Source organism: Amblyomma americanum, chromosome 7 (genome assembly GCF_052857255.1).
Source record: "Amblyomma americanum isolate KBUSLIRL-KWMA chromosome 7, ASM5285725v1, whole genome shotgun sequence".
NCBI lineage: Eukaryota > Metazoa > Arthropoda > Arachnida > Ixodida > Ixodidae > Amblyomma > Amblyomma americanum.
In genome coordinates this window covers 45,052,107-45,069,304 of record NC_135503.1, presented here as the reverse complement: position 1 = coordinate 45,069,304, position 17,198 = coordinate 45,052,107, and the positions used below count along the sequence as shown (strand labels likewise).

General features: G+C 47.6%; 1 protein-coding gene across 1 annotated transcript in view; it reads left to right on the top strand.

Moving 5' to 3' along the window:
- Positions 1-3,062: 3,062 nt before the first annotated feature.
- LOC144099006 (SEC14-like protein 2) overlaps positions 3,063-17,198 on the top strand; it is a 32,230-nt gene continuing 18,094 nt past the window's right edge. The window contains exons 1-3 of the mRNA XM_077631997.1: positions 3,063-3,220; positions 10,756-10,825; positions 15,021-15,064. Coding sequence (XP_077488123.1) covers positions 3,167-3,220; positions 10,756-10,825; positions 15,021-15,064 — 168 coding nt within the window. The 5' untranslated portion in view covers positions 3,063-3,166. The remainder of the gene's footprint in view (positions 3,221-10,755; positions 10,826-15,020; positions 15,065-17,198) is intronic.

The window sequence follows — 17,198 nt, the reverse complement described above, 5'->3', positions numbered from 1 at the left end:
TCCTTTGTATGGTCTCAGCTAAACAAAATCTAATTTGACATTGACCGGTATAACGCGCGTATATACCGATATATTCCGCCAAAATGTAGTTTCACGAGCCTAGCGTCACCAAAGCGTCTTCTAAATTCTGTGAATTGCAATTTAGCTAGAGAATTCTATGTGATTAAGGAATCGCGTGCCTCCTATTGTGTCCTTGGTTTTGTCACAACCGTTGCAGAACAATACCGCAGAAAACACCTGACCGAACACGTGATGTTTTTACTGCCTGACGTCCTAAAAGCGACGGCAGTCGCATGACAATTGCGGGACCGCGCTGGGCTGCTGTCCAATCGGTCTCATGGTCGCACAGTGTGTATTGTATTGACATGCTTGCTTACAGATGAGCGCAAACTGGGAGCTGGAAAGAGTTGACAAAAATAACACCGTGCTTAGTAGACGCGCGTACGCTGGTGGGGTTGTAAAGCAGAGACCTTAGTTTTCGAATAGAACCCGATTTCACTCTATTCTGTCACTCCGAGTTGATTTCTTAAAAATTGGGTTCAGCGCGATTTCTACACGAAAATGTATCCTAAAGGGACTATGCAATGAATAAAAAGTCGTTTGTAAATGTTTTCAATTCTTAGAAATGATGCTAAGAAGCATTCACAACAAATATGAGTCTTCGGAACAGAGCCGGCAATTTATCATGAATTTTTAAAAACCGTGTTTTTTTTAAAATTCGCAAGCCGATTGGTGTGCTCGTAGTGACGGATTTTGAAACTAAAATCGTGAAAAAAGACGTCACTATACCCATGACGTCACCAGGCCACCACACGCTGTCATTCGCTGGAGCCACGGCAGCCACAACGTCACGGGCACACTTCCGGTAGCCGTGAAAATCGTCTGCTCGTGCCGCCGCGCGACCCTCTCGGGCAAGAGCGAGCCAGGGCATTGCCTTCGCGCATATGGTTTCAATTTTCCTCTGCCGCCTCCTTCTGTCGGGAGTCCCGGAGCCACTTGCAGTGGCTCGCCGAGTCGCTACTGTCGTCGCTGGCGTTCAGCCGGTTCAGCCGGTACGGCGTGAACGCATAGGGCTCGATGCCCATCGCGGCCGTAAGAGCGAGCAGTCGCGCCTCGAGTTCCGGGTCCATCAGACACAAGCAAAGAAACCCGACGCGCGCCTGCGCGCCGCAATCACGCCGCCGACGTTGCTGCTGGGCTGCTAGGAGCGACAACCGGAAGTTGCCAAAGGAACGTCAACGGAAAACGTATTCATGGGCGGGGCCCAGTCCCAGAGCTGTTTTCTTTATTTTTTTCTGGTGCCCCGCGTGTAGGAGTTGAGGGGGAGAGGAGGAGCGTAATTTTTAATCGTCGTTATCTTGGCTATTATTGATGCTAGCCGAAAAATTTTTGCGTTGGGGTGACGAGTGATGAAATGCCTATCTCTCGTCTGCTTTATGTAACCTCAATTATTTTTTGCATAGTTCCTTTAAAGCGTTTGTCAGTAGAAAGCTGATGGCACCACCCAGAAACTGTTTTGTAGCTTTTCGAGAGCGGCGTATTCAGTTAGCTGGTGATTATAAAAATGTCTTAATGCCTTTTATCTTCGCCATGGTTTATACTGGGGGTAAGTTCAAAGGTAGTACGTCTTAGAATCGAGGAGGAAGAAACAGTACACTGACGGGACGGTTTATTGGGAACGTTGTGTCAAGCGCTGGCCACGCAAACGGCCTCCTGTTCCAAGGCGGTTGGGCGTTGTTTCAAACGGCCGCTACGATGTTGAATGTTGTCGCAATGTACAAAAACAGGCAGGTCTATATTAGAGACGAGGAAGCGCTGCAGACAACGATGTGAATGTACGCACTCGACGACATAGCTGTAATAACGCACACGTGCGCGCACACACACACACACACGCACACACACACACGCTGACACACACACACGCACACACGCGCGCGCGCGAAATACATAACGTAGAGAGCACTTTGTTAGTACTAGATTTGGTGCAATATTTCTGTATTTTTAGATTGTTTGGAAAATTAACGACCGCAAATAGACAATTTAGTTTTAAATGAGGAACAACATGCGCCACTTGTCACGTATTTTTCCTGCAAAAAATAACTTGGAAACAACCTGAATTATGAAACCTCTTCTGAAAAACCTGATTTCTACATAAGTGTGAAGTAAAAAAAATATTGTCAAATTTCTAACCCCCGCTTCCAATTCTGAAAAAAGATAAAACTCGATAACGAAGGGCTCGGTACAGTATACGATGAGCACCGTTCATTTGGAGGGCAGTTATCTAGTCTCATTAATACGCACAGAATTACGTTCGCCTAGAAACCCACAGTGTCACGTCTTCGTGCGGTGATTGAACCCGTTTTGTTTGCTTCAAATGTTTTACGCCTTTCCTTCATTCGAGTACGTCCTTTAAAACCGGGTTTTTCCTCACAGATATGCTAGCGTGCACTATTCGTTTGCGCATCATTAAACCTGTAATCGGCTTGCAGTGTTGCACAAAATGGTATCCAGGTCCCTTCTTACTGCTGTCCGCACTTCTCCGATTAACCCTTGCGCCCCTGTAACCCGCGGTGACGATGCACTATAGTATCGCCCATTAAGTTCATTTTTTGATTCCCATAGATTTTCTTTGCTTGCACATATGAGACGTGGAACGAACTTCATCACCTGCGCAGTTTGTAAAGCAAGTGTCCTGTCATGCATTATGATTGTCGTTTATTTTTTCGCTTTGCAACCACTTTTACATGCAAATTAAAAATAAAATAATTTATATCCTTGATGTAATGCACGAGCAGTGAACTGGAAACCGTAAGCACCCGTTCCTTTTTTACGTTTCGAAATGAGTATAGTCTTGAACAAGGGTTTCGCGCACGTGCGCCTATCTCAACCGATAGCACGTGTTGAGGACAGACGCCAAAGTGATAGTACGCAAGATGCATAGATGCAATCTCGGCGTTCATCTGTGGGTCGGTCGCACAGCCTGCTCTGGTACGTACGCGGCTGTGCGGCGCCGGGACGGCATGACGTCACGGCGGCCTTGGTTTACTCCGCGGCCGTGAGAGAGAGAGAGAGACAGGCGCGTGGATGGCAGTCAGCCGGCGTGCTCGTCAAAGTCAGCAACCGCGGCTGATCCATAAACACGGAGGAACTCGCATGAAGGGAGATGAGCGGCTACCTGGGCAACCTGAACTCGCGCCAACAGGCAGCTCTTGATCAGGTGGGACTTTGATTATCATTCGTGGCTTGGCGTACGGTACCATCTATAAGGCCCTCCGTTTTCAGAGTTTGCGTTTTCCGAAGTTCGGGGTTGCTGAAATCGGACATTGTTGTTTAGGTTGCAAGTAGGGGACAAATCGTTCTGCTCGATTGCTTCCATAATTAGGGCCTTTCAAGGTTATTAACGCGACAGCATTAAGGAGCTGGTGCCGCAAAAAAATCCGGCGCCGTCAGCGTCGTTAGCCGTGAGCGAAAAATCCTCGAAAAATCCAGAGAGAAGCAACGTAGGAGGCAGGTGGGTCACCTAGGTCACGTGACCTTGTTGCTTCATCACAACCTGCCCGCTGGATTGTGAGTAAACTGCGCACCGTAGCAGGTGGCAGTTAAATTAATAATTGGTCGCTAGAGGTTTCTCGGCAAGAGTAACCTGGGTCGTACAAGCCCCACCGGTGGCAGCGCCTGCTATCGCAGGGCAGTGGCACATCGCTTGACCGCTGCGCCACTGCGCCAGGAGTGGTATGGGGACTCCCAGGAATCTATGAATGTTAAGTAGAGAATGACCAATTGTGCATATATGGCCATTAACCATCTAACCTATCGCGTCATACCCTTAAGGCGCAGCTTAACTGTCCCCTACATTTTTTTTTTTTTACAGTGAAGAGAATTGACCGGCGGCTATCGTTTTGATTTGAAGAAAGTTATGTATCAATTCAAATACACGAACACGAACTTAAATAGTTTAGCCACCGTAGTGCTCGGTGCTCGGCTGCTGGCCCGAAAGACGCCGGTTCGATCCCGGCCGCGGCGGTCTAATTTCGATGGAGGCGAAATTCTAGAGGCCCGTGTGCTGTGCGATGTCAGTGCACGTTAAAGAACCCCAAGTGGTCGGAATTGTCCGGAGCCCTCCACTACGGCGTCCCTCACGTCTTGAGGACCCTTGCACATACATGCAGCAGCCTACGTTCCCTTGTTATTTGTTTCATGTATTTAAGTGCCGCAAATTACATTTCGTTTGTCGGGAAAAAAGAGTCCCTTACGGCGCGGTTCAGGTGTCCAACGATATATGAGACAGATACTGCGCCATTTCCTTTCCCCCAAAAACCAATTATTATTAAAGAAGAGTTAAATAATCAGTAATGGGAAAAGAATTCGGTACAGTAACGGCAAAACAAAAGTAATAAAAGCATATCCATAAGCATGATCCCGTGCACACATCGCACCGAGAGACCAACACTGTCCTAAAAGCTGCTCGGACATGCTGAGGTCACAAACTAAAGAATACAAGAGTCAAACGCACAAACGCACGCACGCGGAACATGACGCCGGCTTGGAAAGTATCCAACACGGCTTTCCTTGGCGACGTGAGTGGTAAGGTGGGTGTTGCTCTCTTTCGGTGCAAGACTCGGAAGTGCCGGTCAACGTATCTGGCGCTTTCAGGCGCCTTGGGCGTCTCTGAGACGCCGGTTCCAACTGCACGCGTGTGACTTAAGACGCACGTACGTGCGTATCATAACTAATAGGTTATAGTTTATAGTTCCGCATTTGCCAAGCCTTTGCCAAACCAGTTGCACTCTGCAGAAAACGTGTTACTCAGTGAACTATTACATTGATGGCACTGAATATGTTTTACCGCTCCCCTGACTGCACACTCTTGACGCGTTCTTTGCCGGTGGTGGCAGTGTTCCCATGTTGCCTACTGAATTCTCGTTTTCGGACAAAACGGTTATCTTGTGGAGCTTTTGTGTGTGTGTGCGTCTGCAGCAGGTACACAAGGAAGGAAGGAAGGAAGGCCTCAGACGTTGCTGGCACATACCCACTACGGGGGAGTGGCCAAGACACAGGCGGTTAATTATTGGATACAGGAAATTTTTGACGGGAAAAGCAGTGGAAATAGTATGTAGTCTGATAGATTGGAAGAGGGAAGGAAAGGGGTCCAGTTAACTTGGAGATCGAAGACGGGACAATTGCTTAATGTGCATAATAGTACACAATGCCTGTAATGTTGCAATGTCTTACTGACAGAGATCGGGAAAAAGAAATTAGAATGGGAGTCGCTGCGTTTCTTGAAGAAAATTTTGCACAGCAGAGCGCACACTCCTGTCGCTTCGTCCAAGCAAAGAAGCGCCAATGGAAAGAACAACCGCGGAAGACACAGGCAAGCCCAGTTGATGAAATGGAATTTGCAAAAGACGCTTCCTCAAATGAGAAAAGCGGCGGCAGAACAGCAGGAAGTGATCTATTGTCTCAGGTTCGGCACAAAAAGGGCACAGTGGGGAAGCTGCCAGGCCAGATCTGTGAAGGTAGAAATTTAGAAGGGGAACCCGGCAACGCAAGCGCGTGAAAGAGACCTCTAGTCTGCGGGAGCGCCAGTCTTTGCTACTCCAAGGATGCAGAAGATGCTGATATTCGGGAGACGATGTAAGAGCCGAGGCAGCAAATTCCTGAAATATTGTGTAGCTGCGAAACCTCACCGCAGCTGTATATGCACACGATGGTAGGACAGCAACAATTGGGCCGCTGAGAGAGGCTCTTGCTAAGGAATCTGCAACCTCATTTAAGTGAAAGCCCATGTGACCTGGTACCCAAAGCAACCTTACCGAATTTAGATGCAGCGGAATCAGGAACTTAAAGAGGCGTAATGGCCGAGAGTAAGTGGGCGAGGATAAGGAAGAGCAAATGGACAGAGAGTCTGTCATAACCACGACCTGGGAAACGGTAGATTCTAATTTTCGTAAGGCTAAGATTACTGCTAATAATTCAGCCAGAAAAATTGGAGTGAAGTCAGGAAGACGGAGAGAAAAAGACCAATCCAGTGAAGGTGAAAAAATTCCCACACCTGCCTTTTCGCGATCCTGCGAGGCATCGGTAGCAATAAGAACATGAGAGGGAAAGGACCTTAGGTGGTCCTGCAATAGACCTGAAGAAGCGGGAAGGGCTGCAGCTTTGCATTTGATGGGAAAATGTCATCGAATGCAATCTGGACAGATGAGGAGTTGTTATATATTTGGCGGACATCAGTGAAATGGATATTTATGCGATCAAGGAGGGACTGCACGTAACATATCTGCGGGGTATGAAATCGAGACCAGGCAGCACTAAAAAAGGCGGAAGGTTGACTAAGAAATATTATACTGGAAGCGTGAAGAGGGGAGTCGCACAATTTTAAAAATGTTTGAACTGTTAAAAGGCGAAACCTAGCTGATAACGAAGGCATTCGCGCCTCAAGGTGCAGAACAGCATTGGCGACATATTTTGGAAGCCCCAGTTGGTCCAGTCAGTAAATCAATTGTTCAGTGTGGTTCGAGTTATATATAATGGGCATGAAAGGGAACCAAAGCGGAGAGTCGACTAAGCCCTGCGACTGCATATAATCGCTGAAGCCGGGATATGCGATACGTTATCAACATCGCATGGCGAGACGTCGAAGATAAGCGAGGTTAAATGGCCGCGAAGCGCTTCCACAATGGATATGCTGCACAACTTGATAAAGTAAGTGGAATAGACCACAGCAGCAGTTTTCCGCATATGGCAGAAACAACGAAGAAAGATACTGGGTTGAGAGGCGTCGATGTCTTGAAAATGGAAACGGGTATTGTCTTCTGCTGTGTCCATTGTGTTCAAGAAACCTTCTACTGTTTTTACGCAAATGTGGAGTCTGCTTACTATTCACAAATTAAACGAGCTCACCTCGTTCTCCCGACGCCATTGCTCAGCGGTTGCAGAGTTTCCCTTTTGCCAGCGACGTCGCGAGTTCGCTGTCCGGCCCCGACTATTGATTTCGAGGAAAGAGAAGTGGAAAAGCGCTTATTTCTTCGTTAGATATTGGTGGCTATGTCGTAATGAAGTCGTATCCATTAACTATAAGGCTGATTATCAGTCGGGGTCTAATTTAAGGAGCGCTCATTGAGAATCACATAGTTGGTCTCTAGGGTGTAGTGCGCATTTGGCGCAAGCTCGCGGTGAGCCTTTTGCTCCTGTTAGCAGCAGTGCAAAAAGCAGGTTTTTTAACACCCGTGTGCCCTAAAGAAATGCTAACACCTGCCTATACGTTACAGAAGGGCGTGTGCTGTTATATTTAGTTATTTCTATTAGTCCGTTCTATTTTTTTGTACGTGACAAGCCTTTTATACTAAGTGGCACTGACTGAAAAAAATTATTTTGCATTTCCGGGACGCTTCAACAAAACATTTGTATGTGATCGATAAGCTCTTTGTACTTAGTGGAATCAGCTTGGATACGTATATTTATACATTTTTTCTGTCGTACCAGCATAGTGCCTGGATTTGTAAGGGTAAGTGAGGACGTGCTATTTTCAATTTCTTTCTTGGTTATCTCACCGCAGTATCTGTATACGTCATAGTAATGTCTGCATGCCTTTATTTTTCCAAACACCTGCTCTTCGGACGGTTGAGAGCAGGTTCAGAGAGCTCGCGATACCACAGAGCTTTAATTCTGTTGAGTGCGCGCAGCTTACTAAACACCAGCTCTATGAACTCCAGGGAAAGGATGCGCGCTACCGCTCCCACCGTTCTTACGCCAGGCGTCTGCAACAGTCCAATGTGGCGACAACCAGAGAGCGCTCATTGGAAAGGCTTACTTGAGGCGTTTTGTGGCGATGTGCGAGCGCCTGCGGCTCTAAGCGACCGCTGTGCGCATCTGCAGGAACGCTCATTGTCGCTTCTTGTAGTGTATTTTTTTCGAAATGAAGAGAGAAAAACTGGACAGCCTATACTATGACGTTTCCTAAAGATAAAGGAGCGTGTACAGTAGATGTTATCTTTTACCTTTATTCAGCAGAAATGGGGTGAAATTGCTGAAGAATGTGTGCAGAAAATGTTCAAGGAGCACGCGGGCGTGATACCGATGCAATAATTCGCTTCTACGGCCATAATTATAAGTTGTGGGGTCTCAGAAACGATGTATCATTGAAGATGTATACCGGACAAATTTTGACTGTTTCGGTTTCTTCGACATGCACCGATATCCCCATTATTGTGTAGAGGCGCAAGCTCGCCAGCACAACAGTGTGTGCAGCCGTCGCGGTGGCTTAGTGGTTATGGCGCTCGGCTGCTGGCCCGAAAGACGCGGGTTCGATCCCTGCCGCGGCGGTCTAATTTTGGTGGAGGAGAAATTCTAGAGGCCCGTGTACTGTGCGATGTCAGTACACGTTAAAGAACCCCAGGTGGTCGAAATTTCCGGAGCCCTTCACTACGGCGTCTCTCATAGCCTGAGTCGCTTTGGGACGTTAAACCCCCATAAACCAAACCAAACAACAATGTGTGTATTTGTTTGATTCTCACGCGTCCGGCGCACGTGCTGGAAACTGTGGTCTACTTGGTATTGGTATAACTTGCGAGATAAATATGTCGTTTCGTCAAAACGACGAAACATTCTGCCTTATTTATGACGCCGTTCTGTCGTTTGTTTTTCGGCTTGGATGGAATTGAAAGACACCCTTCACTGGACGCTATCTGAGCCAAGAAAGCCGAAAAAAAAAAGAAAAGTGATGAGGCATGGAGGCATGCATTCAGCCACTGTCAAAAATTGAGCAAACTGCATACTGGCACGAATGACTGTCCTGATGCGAGCGCACAGGTTTCAAGGCTTCAGCAAGTCTTATCATCGCTCTAGTCAATTTTGGTATGCATATTCGCGATGCGCAGATATGCATGGGAGTGCTTAGTCTAATCGCTGGGTCGATCACGGCGCACCACGGACATCAAGTGAGGGAGTTATGTCTCAGAATTAGCCACTATTTACTTCTTCTAAGAGAGAAGTATTTCGTTAATTACTTTTTTTTTCTCCAGGTTGGCCATGACCATATGTTTTTTTCCGTACGTGCGCAGCTTCAGGGTTAGCTAGATCACTCGGACGGGTTGTCGCTGCAGAAGTGAAGGAGGAAAACGCCTTGAGCTGGCTGCAGCGATGTTCGTACGTTCACCTGCACTTTCTGTTTACCCAAAGCCGGCTGCACTGGGCGTGTATACCTAGAGTCACATTTGCGGATTCGGTGGAAGAACGTGGCAATGCATGAGGACATTAGAGGAGGTATGCTTTCTATCAGGATGTTATGAGCCGCATAAGGGGCTACACGCGAGTTAAGGTATATGAGCAGCAGTGTAATTTATGAGTTGAAAGTGTTTTTCATCACCTGCATATCACTGATGCGCACCTTGTACTCCGAATATTCAAGTCCGGCTTTCTTGGTCGTCACTTTCAACTGTGAGGCAACTGTGGAATAATATAAGATACTGGTCGTGAACATATATTGACGGGAATGCTTTCTTCTTACGATGTAAATTACTTGTTGGGGAAAGGAAATGGCGCCGTATCTGTCTCACATCTCGGCGGACACCTGAACCGCGCCGTAATGGAAGGGATAAAGGAGTAATAATAATAATAATAATAATTGGTTTTGGGGGAAAGGAAATGGCGCAGTATCTGTCTCATGTATCGTTGGACACCTGAACCGCGCCGTAAGGGAAGGGATAAGAGAGGGAGTGAAAGACGAAAGGAAGAGAGAGGTGCCGTAGTGGAGGACTCCGGAATAATTTCGACCACCTGGGGATCTTTAACGTGCACTGACATCGCACAGCACACGGGCGCCTTAGCGTTTTTCCTCCATAAAAACGCAGCCGCCGCGGTCGGGTTCGAACCCGGGAACTCCGGATCAGTAGTCGAGCGCCCTAACCACTGAGCCACCGCGGCGGGGCATGAATAAAGGAGGGAGTCAATAAAGAAAGGAAGAAAGAGGTGCCGTAGTGGAGGGCTCCGGTATAATTTCGACCACCTGGGGATCTTTAACGTGCACTGATAACGCACAGCACACGATGAGCAGCAAAATCGTGTTTTAAATTTTGCCCTGCCCTCACACCGGGTAGTTAAGTGCCATGGAAAACCAATGGGGAGCGTTTTTAGCGATAAATAGCAGGAAACTGCCAGATTGTAAACTTAGGGATTTAACGACGCGTTGCATGGGTCATGAGAGACGCTGTAGTGTAAGGCTTCGGATTATTTTAGATTAGACTGGGAATCTTTGACGTGCGCTGAAATCGCACTGCACACGCGTGCCTATTGCGTTTCGCCTGCACCGAAGCGCTGCAGCTGCGGCCGGGTCATTGTGAAAATGACGCATGACTTCAGTACCTGCATTTCGTGTTTCTGGCCTTTATAACGCATAAAAGCTCCGCTTCGATTAAAGCAGCATCTTTGCCGTTTAAACGAATGAAGTCAACTCATATTGGTCTTCAGTGTCCCTTCAGGCGCGACATTGAGCGTCCTGCGAGGCTCTCTGCCTGTATCCTTGCAAAAGTACTTTTGTCAAAACGAAATTCTTTTGTCAATGAAATCTATACACAGTCTATAGACATTCTATAGATGCATGGTCATACACTTTAGTAGACTTTTTTCTATAGGCTGTGAACAGATAAAAGGAAATATCAATAGGAAAGCAATGCAATCTATAAGAAGTGTTTAGAAAGTGTATAGACGTTTTTTATAATAAGACGTCTCCTGCTGAACCATTTTGTTGCGCAGCTTCGTAATGCGGTGGCTGACGTGAGAAGGCCCACGGACACAGATGCATCCCTGCTCCGCTGGCTACGAGGTGGGTCGAGGAGGCATGCATCATTAGCAAGGTTTGGAGGAATACAACAACCGGGCTCAACCTGTGGCCGCACATTGTTCTACCTGAGTATCTAGTACCTGTAGCCCGCCTTCCAAAATCACGTTATCATAATGTGTGTCTGCTCAGGGGCTGTAGGAAACTCAGCGAAAAAAACAAATGCATGTAAACACACACATGGGCACCCTACAACAACGTCTAAGACAAATTCTTAGCGCGTAAACGAGCATAAATACTGTGAACGCAACACTACCCCTTGGGGTTTGGTCTTTTCTGCCCTTGTCCTGGCAGTGCCCGCTGTGAATTTTTGTCATGCGCAGAAGCCAGCTAACCTCGAATTGCTAGCTCGGGTTCAAAGCCTGTCTACCACGACACACGACAACCGAAAATGACGCGTACAAAACACAAACAAAAAAGTGACGGAAACTGTGCAAACAATCGCATTTACATCCGTGTGCATGCCTCGCATCACTTGAACGCCTATTTTAATTAAACTTGCATCGAACGGCCCAGCGATCAATTAGTCTGTTCTCTTTACGTGCCCTTGTTACTGAGCTGCTCGTCAGCTTTAGAAGCGATCCATCCATATAGCACGAGGACTAGCGAAAGCTACGTTGTAGTGCGTTGAGCGGAGGTGTTATACACAAACTGTGTAAGATGGTGGGATCATCCAGTCGTTCGCATTGGTGCTAAAGCGAGAGTCGACTGAGGTTCAGGCACGTAAGCTGATATGCCGTGGAAAGGTGCGCGACCATCCGGGCACGTATGGGTTTCACTGACGTCATAGTGGCCACCATGTTTTAGACAAGGAGCGCGGTGAAAAGCTGCGTGATTATCTCATTCGTTTGTCGCAAGCTGCTCCGATCTGCACTGTGGCAGCCACGCGCGGGCTGCCACCTTGGTGCCAGTTTCGTCACTTGGTATTACTTCTGTTAGACAACGACTAATATATATCTAATAAAGCCTGCAATTGGGGAATTCGAGAAACTTGGGGACACTGTGTACCTCCCTTACAAAAACTTCTTTAGACACTCTGTAGATTGTCCATAGCTAGATTTCTGTCTATAAAGTTTATAAACTCTCTATAGACGAACACTATAGAACAGTTATAGGCGATACAAATCCAGTAGGCAGTCTATAGACAATCTATAGATATATGGATATACACGTTTAGTAGAGTTTTGTCTATAGAAACTCTAAAGACTATGAGTAGATAAAAAATATCTATAGGAAAGCAACAGAGTCTATAAGAATTCTATAGACTGTCTACAGACCAGTTTTATAAGGGCTGGCCGCAGGAATCGAGAATGAGGCCCTGCATCTCCGGCTTTCGCAATGCACAAGCCTGCTTTTGTGACCGGTTCCATTCAAGCTGTATCCTTTGCGAGAGGTGCGCAAAATGTGCTCGGAAAGCTAGGTTCTCTTGCGGAGATTAACACCAAGAGAGTGCTGAGCATGTGGGACCAGAAAAAAGAAACGGTAGCACGCTGATATGCGCACAGCCGATAAACTACGAGTGTTTCTGACGTTTGCGATACTAAAGCTCGTCTTTTTGTTCTCATATAGTCCGAGCGCTCCCGGGGAAAAAAAGTAAAGATAACCTCTTTCGTCCTGTTAAAGAAAAATGCACCACTGTGCAAGCTAGACACCTGGCGGCGCAAGCTAGTCAAGGGGTAAAATTAGCTTCTCGCGTATATTTAAGATGGCCTCGCGATTGGTCGCCGCCCTGACTTTTATGTTGTCGGTTATTGAGATTGGCCGCTGCACACTGAAGGCCGACCATTCAAGTACGCGCGGCTTTAGCAATTCGGCTTGAGGATACGAATTCTGGAAGGGGCATCAGGTGATAATGGTCTGAGTTTTGGCCGCTGTACGCGCGCTAGCTACTCACGATATCACATAGGAGCGATCAGGCGAGTTGCGGACTGTACGAAAGGCTTTGCTAGTTGTGGCACCGTTTACCTGAACCCATCTATAGCTCTCACAGTGCTGCACGAATGTAGCGAGGTGGGGTTGAGCGTTTGACGATCGGGCACTTTTAGTACTAACTAGTGAGCTGGCATTAGCTGTACACAGAATATAGCGAATATTATAAGATTTCCGCTACAAAGGTCCTCGTATATGCGAAGCATATTGGCTCACGCCAAGTGAAGAGAACCGAGTGCGGAAGTATTTCAAGGAGGTTGGCTATTAAACACACGATTACTAGTTTTCTTATTTCGCGCCCAGGTTTGAAGACACGCTCACACGAGTGAGTCACGGAGTTTGCTCCACCGGCTTTTGTCGATGCTTCGCGCTCACAGAGCTCCAGGCCAGTGACGCGCGACAGCAAGTAAGCGACGCCAGCGCGGATCAGAGTGCTCCACTTGAGCATACCATACATTGCCGAGGAAGTACTGTTTGGATGAAAACGTAAATGATCACCCTTATAGTAATTCGCACCGCACTCTAGCGGACAACGAAAAGCAGCGTGCACTCTAAACAGAAAGAACTAAAAAGGGAGTAAGCTGTCCTCTGGCCCATTGCACTACAGGTCAGCTTACTCCCTTTTTGCTCCCATAGAGGCGTATTCGTGTTTAGAGTGTATTGTGGCAGGACGGAGTGAAACCGTAGTTTTTTGTTGCTGAATAAATTTATATGATTTGATTCGATTTGAAATGCGTTGTTCCTCTCCTGTGCCTGGTCTTTTATTTTATTTCTCACCAGAATCTTATGCACCTTGCCGCTTCCATAATTTAGCGACTTTGATACGCTGGCGAAAGCTAAGCCTAACGCCGTTCTCGCATTAGATCTGACGTCGATCACGAATGCTCAGAACATGTAGGGTGCCAAGTGTAACACTGGGTGCAATATAGCCCGGGGCTAAATTTAACCCAGGTTAAGTTTAGCCCAGCATCTCACAACAACCAACCCTGCGCGTATTTCGCATGTGCCGCATCGCAGACTTCTTGATTATGCCAGGGACATGCAGGCAGACTGAAGGCTGAGCCATTACCCATGGGGGCTGCAAGGAATGATGCGGCAGGGCAAAGTCTGATGGCAATTCGGAGCGATGGAAGCGATGGAGGCAACTCGCACTTGCCTACATCTGGTCAGAATACCACAAATGTGTGCACGTCTACACGGATGGATCTGCGTCTCCAAATGCATCAACAGCAGCTTTCGCAATCCCTGCACAACAGACGACCCGCAGATTCATTTTGGGACACAAGTCTACTCCAACCGCTGCAGAGCTTGTGGGCCTTCTGGAATCGATTCGCCACATCTGCGGAGAACCGCCTCAGGAGTGGTGCATTTTCACCGACTGTAAACCTGCGCTACACATTTTAGGATGCTTCCTACGCCACACAGCCTACCAAGCTCTGGCTCTTGATATCATTAGTCTCGTATCATTCGCTCAGGGAAACGGCCACCGTATAGTGTTTCAGTGGATCCCCGGACACTGCGGACTCGATGGAAATGAGACCGCCGACGCTGAAGCAAGGAGCGCCTTCAGCAGTGGCATGCGTACAGCTGTACCGTTCTCTATAGTGAACACAACTTGTCTCCTTTCGGAATTGATGAGGAGGGCGACGGCTAGGTACTGGGCCCTGCCAGACACCCGCCACATCCGCCTTAAACGGCTAGATCCGACGATGACCTTTTCAGTTCCTCGCGGAATACCTCGCCCTATTGCATGCGTTATCCGTAGACTACGTTTAAACGTGGCACTCACGCGCAAATACTTGCACTTAATAGGACAAGCGGACTCCCCGGAATGTACCACATGTGGAGTGCTAGAGACTATAGAACATGTTTTAGTGGCGTGTCTAGCGTATGCACGTGAAAGACTCATACACGCATCTGCTCTGAAGCCTATGGACACATCGCTCCTCTCTGAGGATTTGATCCTCGGCGCTTAGCCAGATAGTTTTAGAACTGTAAAGGCAACGCGAGCGAGCGACACGGACCTTGTCTCGCGTTTGTGATGTCAGAAAGTGTGCCTTGTTTTTTTTAAGTAGTTTTTCATCTGCCTCCTCCCATCATCATCGTCCCCCATCGTGACCTTCTTTTATCTCCTCTTCCCGTCCCCCAGAGCAGAGTAGCAGGCCAGATATTTATTTTTCAGGCCAACCTCTCTGCCCTTCCTATCAATAAACCCCCTCTCTCTCTCTCGCATGTGCCGCTGCGACACCAGCGCGGGACTTCGATGTGGCCAAGGCGGAGAGCATGTACCGTCACGTGAGTATACACACCTCTGAAAGGCCAAGCGCACTCACCATTTCTCTTACTCTCTGGGCGCTCCTCATCCAGCATCTCAAGAAAATTCCGTCCGTGCAATGTACCTGAAACCATTGAACACTGTTTTATTAACCACAAGGATGTGATTTTGTTTTGGGATGTGTTGCAGAGGACGCTAAACAAAGACTTTGCTTTTAAATTCCTACAGTGTTTGTTACCTTGCGGCTGCTCAACCTGATTTTGAAGCATATGACATGTTTTTCCTCATTGGACCTGACCTGATAGCCTGTGAAAAACGTGCATGCTGGACCGCAACGCTGAACCTCTTGTTTCAGCCAGAAGCCATTTCAGTCGAATGATGCTCCAACTCAGGAACATTTATAATGAGAGGGACTTTCTACAGGACTGGTTTCCGCTGTTGATGCGGTTTCTATTTTTGCAGCTCTTTTAGCTGTGGTGTTTTGTCTAGCTTGTGCACTGCCGTCAATATAGCTGCGTGCTTTGTAAATAATCTGTTTCTGCCCATACATAACCTCGTGTAGTAACTACCATGCTGGGTAAAAAAGGAAAAAGCGGCGATGGCGTAGTGGTTTAATGCAGCGGCCATCGCACCTGTTCTGTTCGCGCCAACACGGGTTCGAATCCTGCTCGCTCCGTTTCTTTCTGTTGTTTTTTTTTATTTCACACCTTCGACCGACTGTAACACTTCCGCCTTTTGGGTCGGCGGACTCCTTATGCGATCGCATAAACACCACGGTGTGCAACTTGCCACGGTGCCGCATGTGAATACCAGCTCGAAATGCCCACAAATCCTTTCGGCCACTCGTGCTGAGTATGCGAGATTTAGATTTGGCGCGAGATTTGGATTTGGTGCCAGATTTGGCGCTTCTGTAGCCGGAGTTCTTTAAGCGCTTGCATCGGGACTGCCCGGCGGCGGTTCTGAATACGTTTGAACGGTGTGCCATGGACGGGCAACAGCTATGGGCACAGCGGCAAGGCGCCGCACCTGTTCGCTTCCAACAGTTACACTAGTTTCCCTCCTTTATTGAAAACCACGTGATGGCGTGTGAGGTGAAAACAGATAGTCCCTTTGGTTAACGGAATGGACTCAAAGAGAATGGGAACATATCAGAGGGCGGTTGAGAATTAGATATGAAGTTTGAGGGTACAGGGTGGACGCAGTTGATTTGGTTTCGGTTTCTAAACAAAGGAAAGGACGCAGTAACTGTTCCACTTCTCGACCATGCTTGTGACTCGTGTGGCTGTGAGTAGAATGTGTAACACCTGCTGTGTGAATGCCCTCTGTTTAGCATCGAAGGACGTAAGCTGTGCTCGGCTCTAGATCATGGAGTTTCTTACTATTAACTAGAGGGAAAGCTGGCGCCCCGCCTATGGGAGTTTGCATGGAGCTTCCTCGAGAACACCTGTACCACCATGGGCGCTCTAAGCATCATGGGGCGGAGAGCTACCGACTGCAGAACTACAACTTTTGGCCAAAAAATAATGAAAAAACAAACGTTGTTCGATAATGAAGAATGTCCTAACGTTCAATATCTTGTCTAAATTGCAACAAACGAGCAGAAAAGCACGTAAATGCAAAGTTTGCCCAAAATCAGTGATGGTTTGCTCTCCTATTGGCCAAGCATTGCAGACTACAAAAGCCAATATTTCGTGCTTAACAGGCGCACTTTTAAAAAGAAATATGTTTTTGAAAAAAATGTCCCTTCAACATCTTAAAAGTTTTTTCCACAGCATTTCGGAAAACAAAAACCTTTCATTGGCGTCGTGTGCTATTCCGTTCTCACTACTATGGCTTTTGCGCACAACTTTTACGCCGAAGTCGTCTGCGCGCGGAGCGCGCCGTGGATACGGAATGGGACATCTCTGTAACGAAAAAAGCCTACTGTCCTGCACCAAGTAGCTCATCGCCCCATGATGCTTTGCGCGCCCATGGAGGTACAGGCGCAGTGCCGCCAGCTTTCCCTCTAGTTAATAGTAAGAAACTCTATGCTCTAGGTGTGCTGTGCGATGTCAGTGCACGTTAAAGATCCCCAGGTGGTCGAAATTATTCCGGAGCCCTCCACTACGGCACCTCTTTCTTCCTTTCTTCCTTCACTCCCTCCTTTATCCCTTC